This window comes from Hippichthys cyanospilos, chromosome 1 (genome assembly GCF_059441005.1).
Source record: "Hippichthys cyanospilos isolate Australia breed blue-spotted pipefish chromosome 1, RoL_Hcya_1.0, whole genome shotgun sequence".
NCBI lineage: Eukaryota > Metazoa > Chordata > Actinopteri > Syngnathiformes > Syngnathidae > Hippichthys > Hippichthys cyanospilos.
The window spans coordinates 11740494-11761696 of record NC_142369.1 but is presented as its reverse complement, the minus strand read 5'-3'; the positions used below and the strand labels follow the sequence as shown (position 1 = coordinate 11761696).

The following is a 21203-nucleotide window of genomic DNA, read 5'->3' as shown; positions in this document are numbered from 1 at the left end:
ATTCATTGTTACAAGCTTTAAAGCACTCGTTTATGAATAACATTTGAAAATATATTTTATACAACACTGCTGTGTTTTGATGAGTTTTAAAACTTAAAAAGAATGCAACAACAGTGCATGTTCAGATCACCGCAACTTTTTTTCAGATCTTTTCCTAGTTCTAGATCGTTTTTTTTTTTTTAATTGTTTGAAAAATGTTCTAAACCATAGGTGTCAAACTCAAGGCCCGTGGGCCAGATCCGGCCCGCCACATCAATTTATGTGGCCCGCGAAATCCTGAGCAAACTTCAAATTTCTGGTTAAAATACTAAATTTGCAAGTTGTCCTCAACATTTAAAAATTTGAGGGTAAAAATAAGCATTTTTTGTTCCCAATATCTCTTTTGAACAGTTTTTACCGGGCTCTTATTTCAAAACTAGTTAGAAGTGTGACAAACACACCTAAAATTGATTTAATTTCACAATTATACCGGCCCTCTGACAAAAATAATAACTACAATCCGGCCCCCGATAAATATGAGTTAGACACCCCTGTTCTAAACCATCGTCCTTTTTAATATGGGTCACTTTTGCGTAGTCACGTTTACTTTGTTTCTAAAGCAGACAAAACATTTTTTTTACTATATATTAGCGTTGCCAAGCAATTACGGTTTGTTTGTTTTTTTTAAATCACAAAACATTCCATAATTGCGATTAATCACATATTCAACAACTATTTCATACGACGCTTGTAACATTTACTTAAAGAATTGGAAATGACATGAACACACAAAAAAAAAGACTTCAAAGCTGTCTTTGATCCTTTAAAAAGATTTTCCATGTAAAATAAACTGTTGCATGAAGCAACCAAAATTGACTCCAAGGTGCACATTTTTCTGATGAACTGTTGAGCAGTTTTTTTTTGGTTGCATTTTTAGCAGCGTACGGATTCCATAAGTTAGTTTTTTAATTTTATCAAATTTAATCTTCAAAATTACGCTTTAACGTTTGACAGCTAAAATATTTTTTGTTCAAGTAATAATTTTCAAACCGTAGGCAATGTTTGTTATTTTTAAAATAGGTATTGGTGTTGTATTACTCGTAACCTGATGAGCTATCATCTTAATTTCATCATTAAAAAAAAATCTTTTTTTTTATATGGCGCTTGAAATTTTTAATTGTTTGGTATGAGTGTCTTTTGTTTGTTTAAAATATTTTGTTTCTTTCTAAAGAAAATGGCTATTAAAGTTAATCAAAATAAGTCAAGGTCAGTGAAACCAAAACAAAGAAAGCACAATTAAACTCAAATCAGTGCATACTCTGATTGGTCCTGTGATTTCCTTCTAATCAGCTCCATCCTATCAAAACAAGGTACCTAATTACTCAGTTCCTAATAAATCAACTACAAATGCGAGGGAGGAAATTCCACCAAATGAAATCGAGTGGCACATGGACCCATTTATTTGTGAATTAAAAGGACCAAAAATAAGAAGTAATGTGAATATTTGTGGGTTTTGCCGTCAGCTGGAGATGAAAGGCTCGCCAAAGACGTTCCCGTAAGAGGTCTTGAGGAAGCGCACGTAGTTCTGCAGACTGCGGTTGGTCTGGTCTGACTGGTCCAGACGTTCCTTCAGGTTCTTCAGCTGGTTCTGGAAGCAACGCTCCATCTGCGCAAAGAAAACCAGTCGCAAGCCAGCTGCTGTGAACTGATAATGATATCACATGTGTTGAAGACTCAGGCGATGACCAATCACTGCTCAGCTTGTGAATGTCACATGACCAATAGGTGAGCCATGATTGGTCATTGTTCCATGAGCACTGGCGATGTTATTTTCAGTCGACAGCAAAAGGAAAACGTTTTTATAAGTATTCATAGTACAAAAAATCATTTTGAAGTAAAATAATTTATATCTTATAAATGATTAACTTTACAGTGCTGAAAATGGCTAAATAAGTGGACTATCCCTTTAACATCCCAACAACGATCTTAATAGCTATCATGAAAACGATGAAGACTACGACTCTGACAAGTCAAGTGAAGAACTGGCTTAAAAATGACCTTTACACCTACATCACTACTAGGCCTGCAAACGAGACAACTACCACAGCTACCGCGACAACTATCTTAACAACTATATTGACGCCTTGATAACAAACTATCTTAACTACTTCATCCACCTTCACAACTACCTTGACAACTTTTAAGAAGAATCTTGACAGCTACACGGAGAGTTATTTTAACAAGTAGTTTTGCAACTACCTTGGCGATTGTGTTACTAATTATACAAGTCCTTTGACAATTATCTGAAGAACGACTGTAACAACTATTTCAACAACCACCTTCACAGCTAGAATTACGAAGATCCTAATGACAGCCTGGATAAGTGCCAGGACGTCTACCTTGGAAGAATTTGAATGATCCTAACTGTCCTGACAGCTATAGCCTTGACAACTATGAACTTTCTCAACTTATCTTGGGCAAGCGTCACGAAAACGACCTGGATAGCTTACAAAGAATATCAGGGGTCACGAAGCGGGAATCACCTCCTCCTTGCTGCGATGCAGCTGACTGAGCTGGGCCTCGGCCCGGCTCAGCTGTTCCTGCAGGTCCAGGGCTTTGGACTGTGACCTGCGCTCCTTGTCCAGGACTCGTTCCACGCTTTGGCGGGCCTGCTCCTGGGCGTCGTCCAGGGTCTGCTGTAGCTGTTGGGCCAGGACGGCGTTCTCGCGGCTTTTCTGGTCCAGCTGCTGCTCCACGCTCAGCATGCTGACCTCCTTCAGGGTGAGGGCCTCGCACATCTCCTTGTTCTCCATCCGCGCAGACTCCAGCTTCCTGCAGGGGGGCATACACACATTGTTACAGGTTGTTTTTTTTTTTGTTTTTTTTTTTTGCACTGCTATAAAGAGCAGTTTTGCTAGAATTGTTTTCAACCTTGTCATGCTAGCAAAGCTAATCGAATAGGTTTTGGGGAGAGTTTTGGCTTTTTTTTCTTCCTGAATCCTATTTGAATTACATACTTAGTGCATGTGTGTGTATAGTATATACATCTATACTTTTTTGTTAATAATGTATTTTTAAGATTTTTCCTAATCTTGTTCAGCCCTCATAGCTTTTTAAATGTTATTACATTGTTTTTCAATCCTACAACCCCAACAAAAATTCACTTTATTTGTGTAATAATTTTATATTTAAACCATTTTATGTTTTTTGTTATTTCATATTTTTCTAGCCACATTCAAAGCTATAGCTATCATTTTATTTGTCTAAAATTTAGATAATACAGGTATAATGTTTATATTTTTTGTTAAACAATTATTTTTAAAAATAACCAAAAATCTTTTCCATTTTCCTTTCTGGAAAATGAATGGATAGATGAAACATTAAAATACATAAAGGTTTTTTGATACTATTTATTTGTTTATTTATTTATTCATTGCATTTCATATTTCAAGCCTAACAATGTTCAGACAGGACCGAAACAGGATCAGACGAGGACTGGAAACGACAGTTTGTTGTTACCTCTCCAAGTTGTGAATCTTCTCTTTGAGGACGTTGTTCTCCTCCTGCAGCAGCATGTTCCTACGCTGGTATGTCTCCAGCTGAGAACCTTGTTGTTCCACCTAAACAGCAAAACAGATGAATTAAAAAAAAAAAAAACTTCTCTATCAATTAAAAATCTACATTAAAATATCTAAAGAAAGATCTATTACAAAACTTCCGAATACCAAAAACTTCGATCTAGATGAGTCATTCAAACATCTAGAATTCAACCTCAAATATGACCATGTACCGCACTTGAATAAAATAAATACAAAATAAACGAAAGGAGCCCCATGAGTGCTACTATCAGACATTTTGTAAGCAGGCCAATACAATCAGACACTAGTTTTTTTGGCTTATAATGGACCGATGTGTGATATTAAAATTGGATCGGGACACCCCTGCCTTGAACACCAACACCATCATCAACCGCAGCATCACAACAAAACTTAGTTGTTTAAAGGATAGCGCTACGATAGCCAAAGAAAGATTTTGACTTCCAATAAAAGAGCTATAAAGACAAAAAGATTTGGTGCATTCAATTTGTTTTTTAAACAAGTCATCCAAAGAAAACCACAGCAAAATCTACAAGTCCAAGGTTATAGAACATTCGGCGAAAGTAATAGTACATACACAGAAGGATGTAAAAATAGAACAAAACCAGCCAAAGGAAGATCGAAGACACCCACATAAAAACTTCTAGTGATGCAGAACATCCTTCAGGTACCTTAAGTCTGACTTCAGCAAGGGTGGCGTCATGATCCAGGTTCCTTCTCTGGTGAGCATCCGCTTCCTGCTGTGCCTCCGCCAGCTGCAGCTCGGTCCTGTGCAGGCGCTCGGGAAGCGTTTCCAGCTGACGCAAGAGGAGCAGCTCCTTCCTCAGATGCTCCTGCTCTCGTTCCTGCTCCGCCAAAGCCTCCCGAGCCTCTCGCTGCACCTCGTTCACCTTCAAACGCTGCTCCTCACACTCCAAGTCCGCCTGTTGGGCCTGACCAAAATCATATCCAGTTTGGTCCGTAGGGAATGTTCTGGTCCAGTCTAAGATAAGTTTGTCTACTTTGACAGTGGATACTCTAACCTACTTTGTCATGGTGAAGTCCTAGTACTACATCATAAAGTATACTCTAGTTCTAGATAGTCATCCGTAAATAGCATGCTTTGATCGAGTTTAGCGCGGACTAGTTTGTCATCTCTCGTCCAACCGTGTCAAAATATAAAATCTTGATTTTCTTCAATGCTTCTAGACTATTACTATTTGAATCCATTTTAATGGAAGAAACAGACCCAACAAACATTTATTTAAAGGTTTGATTGATCCTGTGGGAAATATTCAGGCAGAAATAATGAATACTGAGTTCAAATCTTTTACGTTAACTTAAGAGTCATAGCTAGTGCAAAAACTAGCAGTTCATAGCATAACTTGCTTTCAGGGACAGTCCATATACTTGTCATTTTTAGCAGTAAAATTGATCATTTGTCTATTACATTTCATTACAAAGTTATTTTTCACGTACAATCGATACGTCAATACTTTTTTTCCATGAGCTGTCCACTGAAAATGACATCACCTGGGCTCAAGGCTCGAGTAATGTCCAATCATGGCTCACATGTAACCCTAACAATCAACTCAAAGGTGGTCTAATGTAGTCTGCCATAATTTAATTTGTCATCTAAAATAGGACATTCTAGTCTGGGTTGAGACAGCATATACGGTAATAGGATAGTCAAGTCTGACATAGTCAACTAGGATTGTCTGTCATTGTGCATTTTGTCATTAAACACAATAACATCACAATTTAGGATAAGCTAGTCCACCCTACATATAAAATACACTAATTAATTGATCTTAGCAGCCAATATGCTACTAGTCCTGCCTGTGCTTGTCAGTCTTGGATTTCTAGTTCTGCAAATCGCATGGGATCCATGTAGCATACCTTCCTCTTGTATTTATCCAACAAAGCCTCCTGTTTTTTGAATGAGGTCCTGAGCTGCCGTGATTCCTCCTGAGCAACTCGCAGCTTCTCCTCACTGGACGTCACCTGGGCCTGGAAAACAAAAACACAATCCTCAATGCTGATCTGTAGGGACTCGCTACGATACACTGTGAGGTCCACTACCTCCAAGGACTGTTTGTCTAGGGCTATGGCGGTGTTCTGGGCACTTAGAAGGTGGATCTGGTCCCTGAGCTCCTCCCTCTCGCTGCGACTTCGCTCATCGGCCACATGATGCTGAGCGTTCCACTCACTCACCTGCCTGGAAGAAGAGAAAAAAAGTCTAGACCAGGGGTACCCAACGTGGTGCCTGCACACACTGGGTACCCCCTGAAGATCAAATGAGTAGCCCGCAGACCTCTTTTGTAAATACTTTACAAATACAGTAGTTTACAAGTGATAGAACATTGTGATTTCCTAGGAATTTTAGTAACAATTATGCATGTATGACATACATTACATATTACACTTGATTTACATATATACTACAGCTGTTTCTAGATTATTGTGAGAAATCAATGACATGATCAGGGTCTTCACATAAACTAGTAGCCCTTCGTATTACTCAGTACCAAAGAAGTTGCGCTTGGTTTCAAAAAGGTTGGCGATCCCTGGTCAAGACTATCATAGTCTAGTAAGGCAATAATCTACCCTTGGATAGTTTAATGTAAATCTGTCATAGTGCAGGCTATTATAGTAACAAATCTAGACAAGCACAATTCGTTTTGCAAACAGTGTATAATTTCTGCGTCTTGTGTTGGACTGTCTACCATAACAGCATATCCTACTCTGGATAATTGCAGTCTTGGTGGTAGACTGGTCCTCTCCCAGCTGAGAGGCTGTGGGTTCGAACCCCCTACCATCAAGACCATGTCGAAGGGTCCTTGAGCAAGACACTGAACCCCCAGTTTACTCCTGATGCTGCGTCATCAGTAGTTAAACGACTAGTTAGTGTAAAGCTAGAAAAGCGCTATACAAATGAAAGACCATTTACCATTTGAGTTTGCATAGACGAGCAAAAGCACGTTATAACATGGCCTGCTATGGTATGGAATGGCCCTGCGTCTACTCACAATTTGAGTGCAGCGATGTTGTCCTCTAACTGACTTCTGGCCGTGGCCTCCTTGGAGATGCGCAGACGCAGCTCGCTGCACGTAGATAACGCCTGGGCCAGCTGGGATTCCTTCAAAAACAACAGACGGCTGTTGCTTTCAGGGACCGCCGATAATCCTAGTTTTTCATGAAAAATGTAGTCTGTCATCGACTCAGAATAAGTGGGTTTTGTATACCTTCTCCCGTAGTTTGGCTTCCACCTGCCTGGACGCCTCCTCAGCCCGCTCGGCATGCTGGGTAAGCAACGCCAGGGCTGCCTCGTCGTCATTTTCCCGTTGTTGCTCGAAGGTCTGCTGGAGGCGCTAGTTTAGGTATGAGAGGAGTTTTTACATATGGTTAAAGACTACTTTAGCATAGTCTAGTCTAAATATATTAGAATTGATCAAAGTATGGTCTAGTACAGAGTAATAGTCTAATCTATCGTGGTCTAGTATGGCACTTTGGTTTGAAAGTGGACCTGTAGCTGAGCAGCCATTGTGTCTTTTTCAGCTTGTACTCGACTGAGCTGAGACTCCAAATGGTCACGAGTTGATGCCAGGATCCTGGACAGCTCCTCCGTGGTTTTGGCATGGTCCTGACATGTGAGGGAGATACACATGTGTGTTTTAATGCTGATTACATTGTTATGGCCTTGTCAAGTTAAGACAAGGACGGATGGCTGCTTGGTTACTTTCAAATTTAGCTTGTAGCAGGCATGTGACATCATACATGCTGTGATCTTGACATCTTTGCTTCACTGGAAGATTTTGAATCACTCCTTTTTTATCTATTACTACTTCAAACAAAGAGGCATATGTGGTAATGTCACAATTTTATGTTATGTGTTATGTTGCATTCTTGTGATTTTTTTTATGTAAATGTTTTGTAAAGCACTGCCCTTTGATACAGCTGTAGCTGTCGTGAAAGCGCTAAATAAATGACATATTGTTTTGTATGTTTGCACAAATTACGGCATTTTTTTTTGTTTCTTACTAGTAAGTTTTTTGTTGGTTCATATGGTATTAAAAAAACAGTCTAGTCTCGAATATACTAGACAGGTATAGACTGGTATGATAATTGTCTAGTCTAAAAGAGCCTCTAAAATATTCCATCATCGACTCGTCAAAGGGAGTAAAAGCCGTAGTCAATCATAGCCTGGTCTAACATACTGTAGGATGCAAATAGCGTAGTTTTCGGAGTTTTGACTTGCCAGCCAGGAGGCCTAGCAAGACCTAAGAAGAGGTTTTTAGATGTTGTGACAGAAGACATGAAAGTAATTGGTATGAGAGAATAGGATACAGAAGACAAGCTTAGATGATGGAAATCGATTCGCTGTGGCGAACCCTGAAGGAAAAAGTCAAAAGGAGAAGTGTACCATAGTCTCGTAAATTGGTAGCATAACAAGAATGAACGTAGTCTATCTTAGTAATAGTGTACTCAACAAACATTAGTCTACTGAATCACATAATGTACTCCATAGTTTACTCCACTTTTGTCTAATACAGCAATAGTCTCACTTAGTAATAGTCTACAGTAGTTTTGTACAGTCTATCATCTAGTAATAAAGTATTCTAGTTCTTATTATAGTATAGTAACAGTTCAGATTAAAAAAAAAAAACGTGACGAATCCTGCAGCATGTTTATAACATCCAAGATGTTTCTTAATCATTTAAATACCTTCTCAAATTCCAAAGACTCTGCGAGCTGAGAAGCTTCTTTCTGCTTGTTGCACAGTTTGGACACAAGGCGCTGGAGGACACAAAACACATCAAAGCACCCATTCTATTAACACATAGCATATAAAAAGATGATGGTTGTTGTGGTGATGGTTATGTTGATGTTGGAGTTGTCTGTGATCTTGGGAGTGATTATGTTGTGGTGGTTATGGTTGTAGAGATGATGATCCTCACGATATTTTCAGTTTCAACGTCAGCCAACCTCCTCTTGAATGCTTCGTTCTCCTCAGATTGTTTCTCTGCTTCGCTCCGCTAAAAGGGGAAAGAATACGTAATCAAGTACTGTAATAGTACACAAGGTTCACACTGCAAGACTTAATGCTCAATTTCGATTTTTTGGTGAAATCCGATTTTTTGTGAGGTTGTTCCAATTCCACAATAAATACGACCTGTATGTGGCCGTTGAAAGTGAAACAGCCCACAACTGTTCCACATGTGGTCATCGTGGCGTCACGGACAGCAGGTGTGCTTAACGTGTTTACGGAAGTACCTGGCAATGTTGAAATGCCTGTCACACGGGAGCCAGAATATTTCCAATCTAATAAATTTAATTAGTAAAAGAAATGGGTGAGGTTTTTATCATGACATTTAATGCAGTGCCAGCAACGTCTCTCTTGATTGCTCACTTGCTCCGCGGAAGAGCTAGAGCAAAAGAGAGAGAAAATACACCTTGCTCTCCCTTCATTGAGTTGTCTCCACGTCATGTTTTGAATTTACAACATGCTTGTGCCTTTTTAAGCGTAGAGTTATGACGTTTGATGCTTGTTTGTTACGTGTGAGTTGGATGAATGCGACCTGGCCGTTCAGATAGAGGTCGCATGTCAAAAAAATCCAATACATATCGGATTTAGTGCCACATACCCAAGTAGGCTGGGTCACACTTGAAAAAAATCACATGTGTAGTTACTACTGCCATAAAAAGATCAGATACAAGTCAGATAGGGGCAAAAAAATCCAAATTGGGTCATTTCAGGCTGCAGTGTAAGCCTAGCCGTATTGTCAAGCATAGTTTCAATGAGTACATTAAACCCTTGTGAGGTATTTTGTCCAATCCTTTGATCTTTACATCAAAGGCATTTCACATCACAGGGTTTAGCAGCGACCACCGTTTATTTTAGAACAGCATTGGAACACCAGTCAGCGTCAGGCGTAAAAAACTGAGTTCTAAACTCAGTCTGACGTTTTTAAAAAATGAACCCTGGCTACCGCTACGCATCTAAAGCGACGTTCCAGAGGCTGTCTCGGACGCCATTAGGCATAAAAAGCGGCATTTTTTTTTTAAGCTCCAGGGAGCCATGAGGGCGGCGCTAAAGAAATGCTTGCGGCCACAGAGCCGCAAGTTGTTGACTACTGGTCTATCATAACAATCTAATAATACTGGTATAGTTTTGACAGGTCAAGAGTCTTGTCTAGTAAGTACCCTATGTTGGAAGTCTAGCATAGTCCAATAATAGCACAGTACAGTGTTGTGTCAAGATAGTCTGGTCAATAGAGCCCAATTGTTTACTACGGTGTTTTCCAGAGGTCATAGCCAGTCAAGTCCAGGGGTAGGGAACACTGGCTCAGATGTTTGGGCAGACATAGCCCAACATAGTGTGGTAATATTCTGGTCTATACATAGTATAATCGTGATAGTTACGGTTTAGCATAGCATGGCCTCATCAGTCATTGTCTACGCAAGCATAGTCAAAGATCTTGAAAGCACTGATTGTACCTGGTGATGATTCCAGTCTCTGAGGAGGTCCCTGAGGCTGTGGTTGGTGTTGTCAAAAATCTCCATCTTCTCCATGAGAAGCTGCCGCCGTCGTGTGAGTGTGGACATCTGAATTTTAGATGGACGCTTGTCCTGCAGAGGCCACCACCATGTTGTTGGTTTTCGCTGCCACTGACCGTATATCGACCTTTTCGTAATGTTTGTAAACTATAGTCACCAAGATACTTCCGAGTTACACAAAGTAATTAGCAAATTACCTGTTGATGTGTAAATTATAGCCGACGTCACATCTCACTTCAAAGCAATTTACCTCATTTAACACCTCATTTTTGACTGGCAAGTCATATATTGGGTTCTTACTAGGTCAGTGGAGTTTTCTGTTCTTTTCAGTTTGGGGCTTTTGTTGTTTGTTTGTTTTTTTTTTCATTTTCTTTTCGATTTGTAGAGTTTTTTTTTGTTCACGTGTTTAAGTTCATGTTTTAGTTCCCCTCATGACAGTTGCTGATCAGTGTAATTGCGTCCACCTGTCCTCGTTAACCTGCTTCCCTTGTACCTGCCAATCAGCTCCCTGCTCCTATTGTGTGCCCAGGTGTTCCTTGTTTGTCTGGTCCGTTTTGAGTGTATTAAGTTTTGTGTTTCCTTTCAGTTCTTGTCGGGTCATTGTCGAATTGTCGTCGGAGTGTCGATGTGGTTCAGTTGATTATGTCGATGTTGTTCTTGCTGCTATCAGTCACTGGTTTTCTTGTTGGCCTTTTGTTTTTCCTAGTCATCTTTATAATATATCTTTATTGTTGAGCACACCCCCCTCTGCCTCCCTGCATTTGTGTCCACACCTTCCACACGTCCCATGCCAAGACATGACAGAACTGTATTTTCACCCACTCTACCTTGGTCAAATAACAAAGCAGGGTTTGTTTACCAGTGTCGCAATCTGAGTTTTTGCTACCTGTAAGTATGTGTGACTTCAGGGGGGAAGGCTTGCCATGGACAAGTTGGATGACCGGTTACCTTAGCCACGCCGTCCAGGATTTCCTTGAAGGAGGTCAGTTCGTTGGCCACCGCCACACTATCCACTTCTGCCTCCACCAGGGCCCGCAGGAGCACCTCTGTCTCTGAGGGCAGGACCTGTCCACTGACATGCATATCAAAAATGTTCAGCTAATGCTCATTCTAGCATAGTCCAACATTGGTAGGTGACTTGCTTAAGGAATATTACTTGTTAGAACGCTGACTGTTTTCTTGCTCTTTGAGTAGCAGGCTTAGGTTCTTCCTCAGTGTTGCGGTATCATCATCCTGCTCGTCACCTTCTCGTCGGATGTTTTCTGACTGCACCCGGCTTTTCTGGATGTATAACATAAAAACATAAGACAAATGGGACATTCAATAATATCTATTCATCCATAGAGCTACTTATCCTCACTAGGGTTACAGGCATTGTGGAGCCTATCCCAGCTGACTTCTGGCAGTTGGTGGGGAACACCCCGAACTGGTTGCCAGCCAATTGCGGGGCACACAGAGACGAACAACCATTCTCGCACCCAATTACACTTAAGAACAATTTAATATGTACAATAAACCTGCCATGCATGTTTTTGGGAGTGTGGGAAAAAGAGACAACACACGTGGCTTGGGGAAAACATGCAAACCCCACAAAGGAAAGCCAGAGCGAGGTGGATTTGAAGTCAAGTCCCTGAAGTGTGAGGCAGACGTGCTAACCACTGCACCACCGAGCCGCCCATTATATAATATGTTGATGTTTAAAAGCCCTGAAAGGGAGAGACCTGATCTCGTCTACAAGATGAGATTCCAGGAGGGATCCAAGGGGCTCGACCTGTAGATCTCCCACGATCCCCTCTTGCCTGAACGTCTTTGCTCCTCTCCTGCACAACACATAATAGATTCTGAAGTTTAGGACAATAATTGTTGATCTTGGGATAGTCTGGTATAGTAATATTTGAGCCTAATGCAGTAATAGTTGGGTTTAATACAGCAAAAGCTCTATCCATCATAGTAACAAATAACCTACAATAGAATTAGATGATCCCTGAGTGATGCCAAGACTCCAAATTACGAAACGACGAACATGGCAATTTCTACTTAAAGAGGGTGTGGTTGAAAACGTTTAGGCTAACATCCTCTAGTTAGTAAGCGTCTAGCAGTCTACTGTACGCCAGGATAGTCTAACCTACAAGGACCATTCTCTTCATCAGGAAACCCCTTGTCTACCATCTACTCTTGTATATTAAGTAACTAGTCTATTCTGCCATAGTACTTGTCTAGTCTAGTACAATACCCTAACTGCTAGGTCTGTGCGCAAACAAATGTAACAATTGCATTTTTTTTTTTTTTGGTAATAAAGAAAAAATATCAATGCCTAATGAAAGTAAGGTGTATTGCATGTCTTTTCACCTGCTGAGTCCTGCTGGGGCTCCTTCTCATGTGAACGTGCACCGGGGTGCTCTCCACTACATGGACGTGAACCGGAGGAGGAGAATGTCTCGGAGAATGTTTCCTTCTCATTATTTTTAAGAGAGAAACCTCTACCTCCTTACGCCTTTCATTGAAAGGTACAGCCTTTCCGATGATTTTTCTAAAGAAAAACGCTACTATCTGACTACTTGATAATGTTTTTTCTCACGTAAAAGTAACAGAACTACGAAGCAACTCTTTTAACCAGCAGACGGGTTTGAGCGACAAACCAACGCTTCCTGATTGGTCGTGCAGAAAAACACACACGCACGTCGATTGGTGAATTTCAAGAATCAGGCTCTGTTATTGGCGGAGACGCGTTTCGATCGCTGTTGCCCGTAGTTACGCTCGCACTTGGCGACGGTCCAGGTTTTAAAACGCATTCGGTTTACAATTTCAAAACAGCAAACAAATGGGATGGAATGAAGTTATTTCCAAATGATGCAAAAATTACTGTTCAAATTAGCGCGCGTTGCCTTTCCGGAAGCGGCTGAAGCATCATATCATAGCGTCATATGTCACATGCAAGTTGAATAGAATTGGTCGTTCAAGTGTTTTCTGTGTCAATTTTTACTCCTTAACTCTGGGTCGTCTTAGTTTGATCGCGGTGGATTGTTCTGTTTTTTGTTTGTTTGTTTATTTTTTTTTTTATTTTTTTTGCGTAGTTTATTTGCGTCAATCGTATCATTTGCCATTTCAATAAAGGTTAGAAAAAAGGAAGATGGACGTATTTCCGGGTATGACCTAGCATAAAACATCGTAAATCAAATCGCTCATAGTCCATTAAATCGCGTCGCATCGATTGAGGTCTTGTTAACGTGTAAATAATGTGCCCCGCCTAAACGCTCTGTGTTTACTTGACCCAAAACAAAAACAGTTTCTGGGTTTGTTATTTGCTTCACAATTACGGCCGTCGTTGCTAAAAACAAAAGTTGCTAACGGCCCGCGCTAGCTACTTTGCGACTAATGTATCCATGCGCGAGGTGACTGCGTCACACTGAGGCTTCCGCTTTTCGAGATTTAAGAGAAATGGAAATAATTTGGTGTTTCTTTTTACTGCTGGCCGTCGTGTGCTGGCCCGCCGCGGCGTGTGCAAACACGGGGAGGACGACCAGCGCCGACACGCTCATTCTTTGCCGAGCGTGCGGACACGAGGTGGCCTCTGGCTCAGACACCATCGCCACGGTGCACAGCCGCATGGCGTTGTCAGGCCGCAACCACACTCTGCCTGGGGGCCGGCGAGTACACGTCCAATTGTTCGAAAACTCGCATGGCCTCCAGTTTGAAGTGGTCACCTTCCGTAGAGCGGACGTGGACAAACGTTGGCCAGCCGAAAGCCACTTCTCCTGGTTCCCGGGGTTCTCGTGGACCGTGGCCTCATGCCCACGGTGTAGGATGCACTTAGGTGGGTCGGGGCCATTTCTAAATGTCCGCAGCTCTTATTTAGGAGAATAGAGGCCAACAAAATGTTTCATAAAATATCAATTTCTTTAGGACTAAAAAAAGGCGTGAATAAAACAATACTAATTAAAATAAAATATTTTTTCATGTTTCACAATCTTGTCTCCCAAAAACTAATTGTAGGTTCCTAAGAAAACATTGTCGATCTAGATTTGAATGAATCAAAAAACGACCAATTAAAAAAAACTTTTCGAAGGACTGTGGTTGTAATCACTTAGCTTAAAAAAAAACACAAAATAGCCCAAGTCATCCAAGCGGAGCAACTGAAATTCATTCGCCAGCCAAGCGACAAAATGCTGCAAAAACCCCGACGAATGAAAAAGTAGGACTTTGCTTCTATACTCAACAAATTCCGTTTTGGGGCTACTCTGGTCCTCTAAAAATATTGCAAAACCTTTTTTTAAACATCGATTTGAAAGAAACATTGAAAATGTTTTGCAATATTAACCTTTATTAAAAACGGAAGTAGGTCGAATTAAAATGATCATTAAGAAAACAAGTCTGAACATTTAATTAAAAAACAAGTGAAAAAGAAAAAAATCTTTTAAATAACCCCCAAATTCCTGTTGTTGTGCAGCAAACAGCACTTCTTATACTCAAGCTCCTAACCGATTGTTGTGGTTGAAGGTTGGGCCTTCCAGCCGAGCTCGTGGCCTGCCACTGTCACAGCATCCGTGTTCGAGTCTTCGGACCAGACCTTCCTCGCTCTCATCATAGAACGCCTGCTGAGAGAAGACTTTGCCTCCAGCCTACTCATCACCCCCAAATCCTTTGTCAGCTGACCTACAGTTTTTGAACAATCCCACACACGTGAATATACACATTAACATTTTATTATTGAATCAAAAAGTAAGTGTACACCTCAAACAGTTTCTTTCCCCACCGCCTAGCGGAAAAAGGAAGGTGAAGCCGGGATGTTTTTTTTTTTTTAAATATCCATGAAGAGAGTATTGGGGGGGCCAAAATTTACAAGCTTTTTTTCCCATTTTGTTCTTTATTAAAAATGTCATTTCAAATTCCATGGATATCTGTAAAACAAATACAATGAAAACAAACAAAAAAAAGTCCCATAGAAATGGTTTCAAAATAACCACTCTTGCCCCCCTCCCTCCCCTCAGTCCACACAACCCCCACCCCCCTCCCTTCCCATACTAGTAGCCAACATGCCTCCCCTCCCTCTTAACATGAAAGGAATGAGCTGTTGGGGGAAGAAAAAAAAACTTCCAAAAATTAAAAAAAAAAAAAAATGATGAGGTCTGCTAGTGCTAAGGTGACTACACCATGGCTTCTTCTCACCACACCTGGAAACAGGAGCACATCTGTGGGAAGTGTCTTCAAATTCTACTTGATTCTATTTTTTTTTTTACTTTTTTATTATTCATTGTAATATCTTTAACAGGAGAGCAAGGAGAAATGAACCCCAGGGGTTGTGTACGTACGTATACTCACAATTGGGGGAGAAAAAGTGCCGCTGGCCTTTTCTTCGAAAGAAACAGACCCCGCGGATGAAGTAGAAGCAGGCTTCAGAATGTCAAAAATGAAGCGCACGCACGGACTTAATAAAACGACAAAAACAAAAAATGGAACAGCAAAAATAAACCTTTGCTCCCGGACATGACTTGATAAAGCAAATGGGGAATAGAAAGGCGAGGAGGGTGCGGCGGGGGCTTCTCAGTCGTCTTCTCCCTCGTCATCCTGTGTGGGACAATTGTTAAATGAGTCAACGGAAACGAACATCATTTTTTTTGGGGGGGGGGGGGGGGGCTGCCTCCCTACCTCTCCGTCTTCTCCCTCATCATCATCATCGTCTTCTCCATCTTCGTCGCCCTCCTCATCTATGTCTTCCAGGCCTTCCTCATCCTCTTCGTCCTCCTCGCCTTCACCTTCCTCGTCATCCATGTCAGGGACCTGACACCAACGAATGTCCGTTTATTACCTACTTATACATTTTTTTTTGGTTTGTTTGTTTTGTGTGTGTGTGTGTTTGTGCGCGCGGGGCGGAGTACGCACCAGGTAGTACTGCAATGGGTTGGGCCAGATGTCATCCTTGATGACCTCACCCAGCTCATCGGCACCAGCATCGGCATGATCGGTGAACCAGGTGAAGAAGCTCTCTGGCTCTTCGTGTTGCCTCTTGCGGCCCGCTTTGTTCTGCGTCTGGCTGGAGCGCTTGGTCAGGTCCTTATGCGAAACAGAAAACAAAGATTGACTTTGCTTTCAGATCAAACTAAATATCTGACTTTTATTAAATCACAGCAATATTATTTTCCCCCCACATATTACATAAGATAACCCCACCCATACACACACCCAAGGCCAACTCCTTGTAAAAGTTTTTAAGGTCGAATATTATAAAACGAAAAAGGGGGGGGGGGGGGGTCAAACCACTCTGCCGTTAAGGCAAATCGTCAATGTTAAGTGTTAAGGGACTCCTAAATTATTCATTCAGTATGTATGTTTGATACCACAAGTAGGACAAGTATTCACAAGTGTTCACAAATATATGTATTTTTTTTAACTAAGCAATTTTTGTCCAACCAAAGGTTATTATTTGCAAATACGCCCAACTGCCAAAATACAACACCAACTGCTGCAGATGGAGACAATCCAAGACAAACTTCTTTCCCTAAACTCTAAGTGGCCATATATACACTACTTGGGCCCCACAAATGTTTCTCTTCCATAATTTGGGTCTTACCTTTCCTGATTTCCATTTGATTTCCGTCGATTTTGAAGAAGGGTCGCCACTCTCGTTCAGGTGGAATTCTTTGGAAAGGACTTTGTTTTCGAAGTACGGGTTCTCATCAAAATACTGCGAGAAAAGCACATGCAGCATTAATGGTGCCTCCATTTTGTGCCAAGACATGAGTATGACTTCAAGGTGTACTTACAAAATCTATTCTGTAACCGGACTTTATGTCTTCAAACTCTGTCACCTCCACTCGGCTCAAGTAGTGAAGCGCCTCCTCATCCTCTTCTCCCAGTAGGGCAGATACTTTAGGGGGGAAAAAAAATATACATTAAAATTTAGTGAATAAACACCATGGTGGCAGCAGGAGCTCATCATCCCACATGGCTTGCAGGCCTCACCTTGTGGATGGTTGACAAATGTGGTGACCCAAAAGTTGGGGATTTTGGCGATCAGTTCTGATCTCTTCTGAAAGTACGGCTGACGGAGTTTGTTGTACTTCTGTTCTACTTTCAGGATCTCCTCACTGGCCTGCTCGTTCAACCTGTCCGCACACACACCCAAAAATAAAAAATCCACACCAATTGTAAACAGAAAAAAAAAAAATCACACCAATGAGCCATTAAAAAAATGAATGTTGAATGTTCTGTCACAATTCAGGCTTTTCTAATAAAACAATGGTGTTTTTTCTTTGTTTTTTTTTCCCCCCCACTAAAAACTTTGCTTCTGCAGATTTTTTTTCCAGATTGTTCCTTTAGCAGTCTTCGCCACAAAATATCATGGTTTTATCACTCGGAAAGAACTATTCATCAAATGCTGTTTTGCTTAATGTTGAAAGCCCGTTTCTCTACTATTAAATTGTTGAACAGAGTAATATGGTTTGCAAATAAAATCTCATCCATTCAGGGAACTGCAATTGAGGGTTAAATGCAATGCCATTACAGTACCCATTCTACACGGGAATGAAAGCAAAACGAACAAATCTCCCCTGCTGTTCTAATTCATAATGCTTCTGGATATAAAGTAGAGGTGGTGGGGGGGCGGGGAGTGAAACAAACAAACAAAAGTTAAACAATTTACCTGTCGATTTCATTTTGAACTTCATCAATGTGTTCAATAGCTTCTTGCTGCTCTTTCTCTGTTGGGAGAGAAAACAAACCAACGTTAGGGAGACTCAGTCGTTCGCATGGGGAGCGAATATGAATGAAGCAGAGAAGTTTTCACAGCTGCTTTGTACAATCGAAATGACTAAACCTCGCTGCGGTTCTCTGAAAATTAGACTAAAAAAGTTGTTTCATCGCGACGGTAGTGATGAAGAAGCCCAGCAAAGAGTTGCGTCCACGGCCAATCGCGGGATTTGTGACTCGTTGTCGGCTCGTTGTTTCCTGCCGGCTGCTGGCCGCCCGCGAGGCCGCGTGGTTTAAATGTGGGACACACGACTCGACTGTTCGAGCACAACGCAGCTGTGCGAGCTAGCTAGCAAGCAAGCAACCCAGCAGCCTCCCGAAACGTTCACCAATTCGTTATTTTACCAGCTCTTTGTTTCAATATCGAGAAAACATGCAATTTACGTACTTATCAAATTGCTTTTAAACGCAACGAAAAATGTCGTCGGAATAGCGTTAGGTAACCGCTACAACAACAACACGCTAGTGCACGCGCTAGCGAGTAAAACGCTCAATATGAAAGAGATTGCTTCACTTTGGGCGGTTGTAGAACGTCACAATGGTCTCCAAAATGTGATGATAATGAAAGAAAACGCGCGCCAGGCCAACTCGTGGGGCTAAAACGGCGGCTAACGATGCTAAATGGAGAAGGAAGAGGAGCGGGGGGGGGAGCTAACATGGCTTCCCCCGTGCCCGACAACAGCACGCTAAGCTAACAAAACGAGCCACAATGCCAACGAGCGGACACGAAAAGGTCGAATTGGAGCAAAACCTCGAGGTGAAGCCCACAAAGGACGAGCCGCGTGAATAAAAGCGAAACGAGGCCACGCGTGGAAAATGCGTTGCGGGGAAGAAAGTGAGGGGGAAAATGGCGGTGAAACAAGGAGGCCGCCATGGCGCTTACCGGAGGTCTCGTCCGCTCCGTCGTGGTTCGAGTTGAGCTCCTTTTTACTCACTTTTGCCGCCGAGCCAGACATGTTTGGTCGCGAGGGAAGCAAATAATAAGAAGCCGGGTCGGGGTCGCGGGGGGTTTTGTTCTGGAGAGAGGGCGAGAGCGCGGCTCAATGGGCGTAAAGTTGAGACGAGATGAGAGGAAAAAAGCCACCAACGTGCTGCTGGCGTGCGCGCACACACAATGTGAGTGAGCGAGCCCGCACAAAGTAAGATATGAGGCACTGGTGGGCGGGTCGATACAAAACGTCGATCACAGCGTTACGGTGGAGCTTGACCGATACCTGTGTGATTTCACCAGCCAACACAAAAAACGGTGGAATTTATGCACACGTTTTTTTTTCTTACATACTTTTCAGATTCAAATCCGACCTGAATTGATTTTATCAAGATTTATTTTAGACTTTATTTTTAATGTGCAATGTAAGAGGTTAGCAAACCCTTGTTTTTAACAGAGTTGGTTTATGGTTTGCAAAGTGGCAATATATAGCCGAATCATTTGTAATATCGCGAGAAAAAGATTTTGTGGACAAATTTACCCCATTAACAGATATGAATGAAGACTGCTAACATGAGAAAAATAAATAAAAAAGGTGAAACCCAAACAACAATACTTGGACTTAAGTGCTACAAACTATCCATCCTTTATCTGCAGACACTTATACTCACTTAGGTCACTGGTGAACCGGTGCCTATCCCAGCAGTCTCTGGGCAGAAAATCGGGTATACCCTGAACCGGTCGCCAGCCAATCGCAGGGCACATAGAGATAACTTACATTCACACACCCAATCACACCTAAGGTCAATTTAGAGGTTCCAATACATCTGCCATGCATGTTTTTGGAATGTGGGAGGAGCTGGATTTGAACTCGGGTCTCTGACTGTGAGGCGGACGTGCTAACCACTCCTCCACTGAGTCACCCATGTACAAACTAAAGCTGGGCTATAAATGGAATTGATAGAAGTACTAACTACTTAGTTATTGCATTCAAAAGGATAGTCCACTTATCCAGCCATTTTTTAATTGTAAAAAGTTAATATTTTGTCTGTCATCAATTGATAATTAATTTACATTTTCTCACATTTTATGGATCAGACTTTCAAATAATTTTTTGATAATTTTCCTTGAATAAAATTGTAATAGTAGAGAAATATTTTTTCAAAAATGAACTTTTACTTTTTGACCATAACACCCAGCCCAAGTAAAAACAGTTTCATAAAATGAAACATTTTGCATTTTGTCCAATTCTTTTATCTTTACATCAAATGCATTCACATCAAAAGGAAAACATTGAGAGAAGATAGTAGGGAGCTAAAATTTCACCCAGATGGTGATATGTCAAATTTTAACATGGGACCCCCACTTGTCACACTACCAGGAGTGGGCTAAATACAGTGGGAATGATGTGGAAGAAAATGACCCAAAAATGTTTAAAATACTGCACAAGGGTTAAGACCACCGGAAGTACGCCAATTCATTTTCCTGATGCATCTTTTTAGTAAAATAAGGTTGAAACAGTTGAATAAAACATTGTAATAAAATGATAATATTGATAATGACTATAAAAGATTCCATTTTAATTCAAATATTCTTCATCAAAATGGTTCCACGTTAGAGGCAAAGTAGTAGTTTTTTGCCGTTTTGGGTGACATTGAAATGAGAGAGAAAAAGCCTGAAAATGTTTATTCTCTGATAATACATCAACTGAAAAAAGAAAGAACATAGAGTGGCCCATACAACATGATAAAGAAAAAAAACAATGTCTCCAGATCTGTAATTGATTTCTGTTTGTTTTATCAAGTGATCACATTTGTTTGACAACATTTATCAACTAAATAAATAAGGCAGACAATAATATACTATTGATGAATGATATACATGAATAATATATTTGATAAAATTAATAACAAAGGACAGTATAGTAATCCAATTAGCACTGATCATTGTTGATATCCTTGATACTGGACGTAGTTGCTATATCGGTTAGAGGGCAAGCTTTGGGATCGTGCACTGGCACCAGAAGCTCGACAAGCCCGCCTCCCGGAGCCCGCCTCCTGCAGCCCGCCTCCCGCTAGCTGGTTCCGCCTGCACCCCAGTCAGGAAGTCCGCCCAACTCCGCCTCTCAAAATAGGGCTCCATCCAAGCATCTCTCGACCCCCGACGACGTTGGGGAACAAATATAAAAAACCTAATAAAACCCGTGACGATTTTGAGTTTTTTTTAAGTCATTGGAATTTTATTTCCCACCTAAAGTCATCGTTTGTGGGTCAAACGTGTAATTTATCGACTTGATCCCTGTCGCCTTCTAAGCTTCTTAATGGCGCTTGTCAGCCGCGGGGTGCGTTTAAAGGCTAATTGCTACAAGGCTTTGCGGTTTTAAGTGGCCACGTTAATTACATTCCTCAGCCACATTA

At 41.3% G+C, this 21203-nt stretch overlaps 2 protein-coding genes and 1 long non-coding RNA gene across 4 annotated transcripts; 1 reads left to right on the top strand and 2 right to left on the bottom strand.

The window, feature by feature from the left end:
* Position 1: 1 nt before the first annotated feature.
* Positions 2-13320, bottom strand: LOC148429150 (outer dense fiber protein 2-like). 2 transcript variants are annotated; one of them, XM_088413413.1, is made up of 16 exons: positions 12462-13320; positions 11834-11932; positions 11269-11393; positions 11061-11184; positions 10053-10184; positions 8513-8590; positions 8280-8351; positions 7081-7197; positions 6800-6925; positions 6584-6693; positions 5637-5772; positions 5454-5564; positions 4247-4507; positions 3499-3599; positions 2523-2811; positions 2-1645 (listed from the first exon to the last, which is right to left on the bottom strand). In XM_088413413.1, exons 1-16 carry the CDS (start codon positions 12570-12572, stop codon positions 1499-1501), a joined length of 2139 nt encoding a protein of 712 aa, XP_088269539.1. In that variant the 5' UTR covers positions 12573-13320; the 3' UTR covers positions 2-1498. The 2 variants fall into 2 exon arrangements, with proteins under 2 accessions (XP_088269539.1, XP_088269545.1); XM_088413419.1 differs by lacking the exons at positions 11834-11932; positions 12462-13320 and adding an exon at positions 11473-11785.
* Positions 13265-16792, top strand: LOC148429149 (uncharacterized). Its single transcript, XR_015865422.1, has 2 exons — positions 13265-13926; positions 14610-16792. It is a non-coding gene; the product is annotated as an uncharacterized LOC148429149 (long non-coding RNA).
* LOC148429148 (protein SET-like) lies at positions 15133-18982 on the bottom strand. Its single transcript, XM_088413433.1, has 8 exons — positions 18742-18982; positions 17752-17809; positions 17073-17215; positions 16874-16977; positions 16681-16794; positions 15993-16163; positions 15759-15890; positions 15133-15677 (listed from the first exon to the last, which is right to left on the bottom strand). Exons 1-8 carry the CDS (start codon positions 18812-18814, stop codon positions 15654-15656), a joined length of 819 nt encoding a protein of 272 aa, XP_088269559.1. The 5' UTR covers positions 18815-18982; the 3' UTR covers positions 15133-15653.
* Positions 18983-21203: the final 2221 nt, after the last annotated feature.

What these genes read in the sequence shown, in the direction of transcription:
- LOC148429150 (XM_088413413.1), bottom strand. Translation starts at nt 12,572, where the DNA reads ATGAGAAGGAAACATTCTCCGAGACATTCTCCTCCTCCGGTTCACGTC. An exon ending in GAGACTGGAATCATCACCAG is followed by an intron (nt 8,591 to 10,052) that starts GTACAATCAGTG and finishes TTCCCCTTTTAG; the next exon opens with CGGAGCGAAGCAGAGAAACA. An exon ending in TGCATCGCAGCAAGGAGGAG is followed by an intron (nt 1,646 to 2,522) that starts GTGATTCCCGCT and finishes TTCTTTGCGCAG; the next exon opens with ATGGAGCGTTGCTTCCAGAA.
- LOC148429148 (XM_088413433.1), bottom strand. Translation starts at nt 18,814, where the DNA reads ATGTCTGGCTCGGCGGCAAAAGTGAGTAAAAAGGAGCTCAACTCGAAC. An exon ending in ATTTGTCAACCATCCACAAG is followed by an intron (nt 16,978 to 17,072) that starts GTGAGGCCTGCA and finishes TCCCCCCTAAAG; the next exon opens with TATCTGCCCTACTGGGAGAA. An exon ending in ACCCATTGCAGTACTACCTG is followed by an intron (nt 15,891 to 15,992) that starts GTGCGTACTCCG and finishes CGTTGGTGTCAG; the next exon opens with GTCCCTGACATGGATGACGA.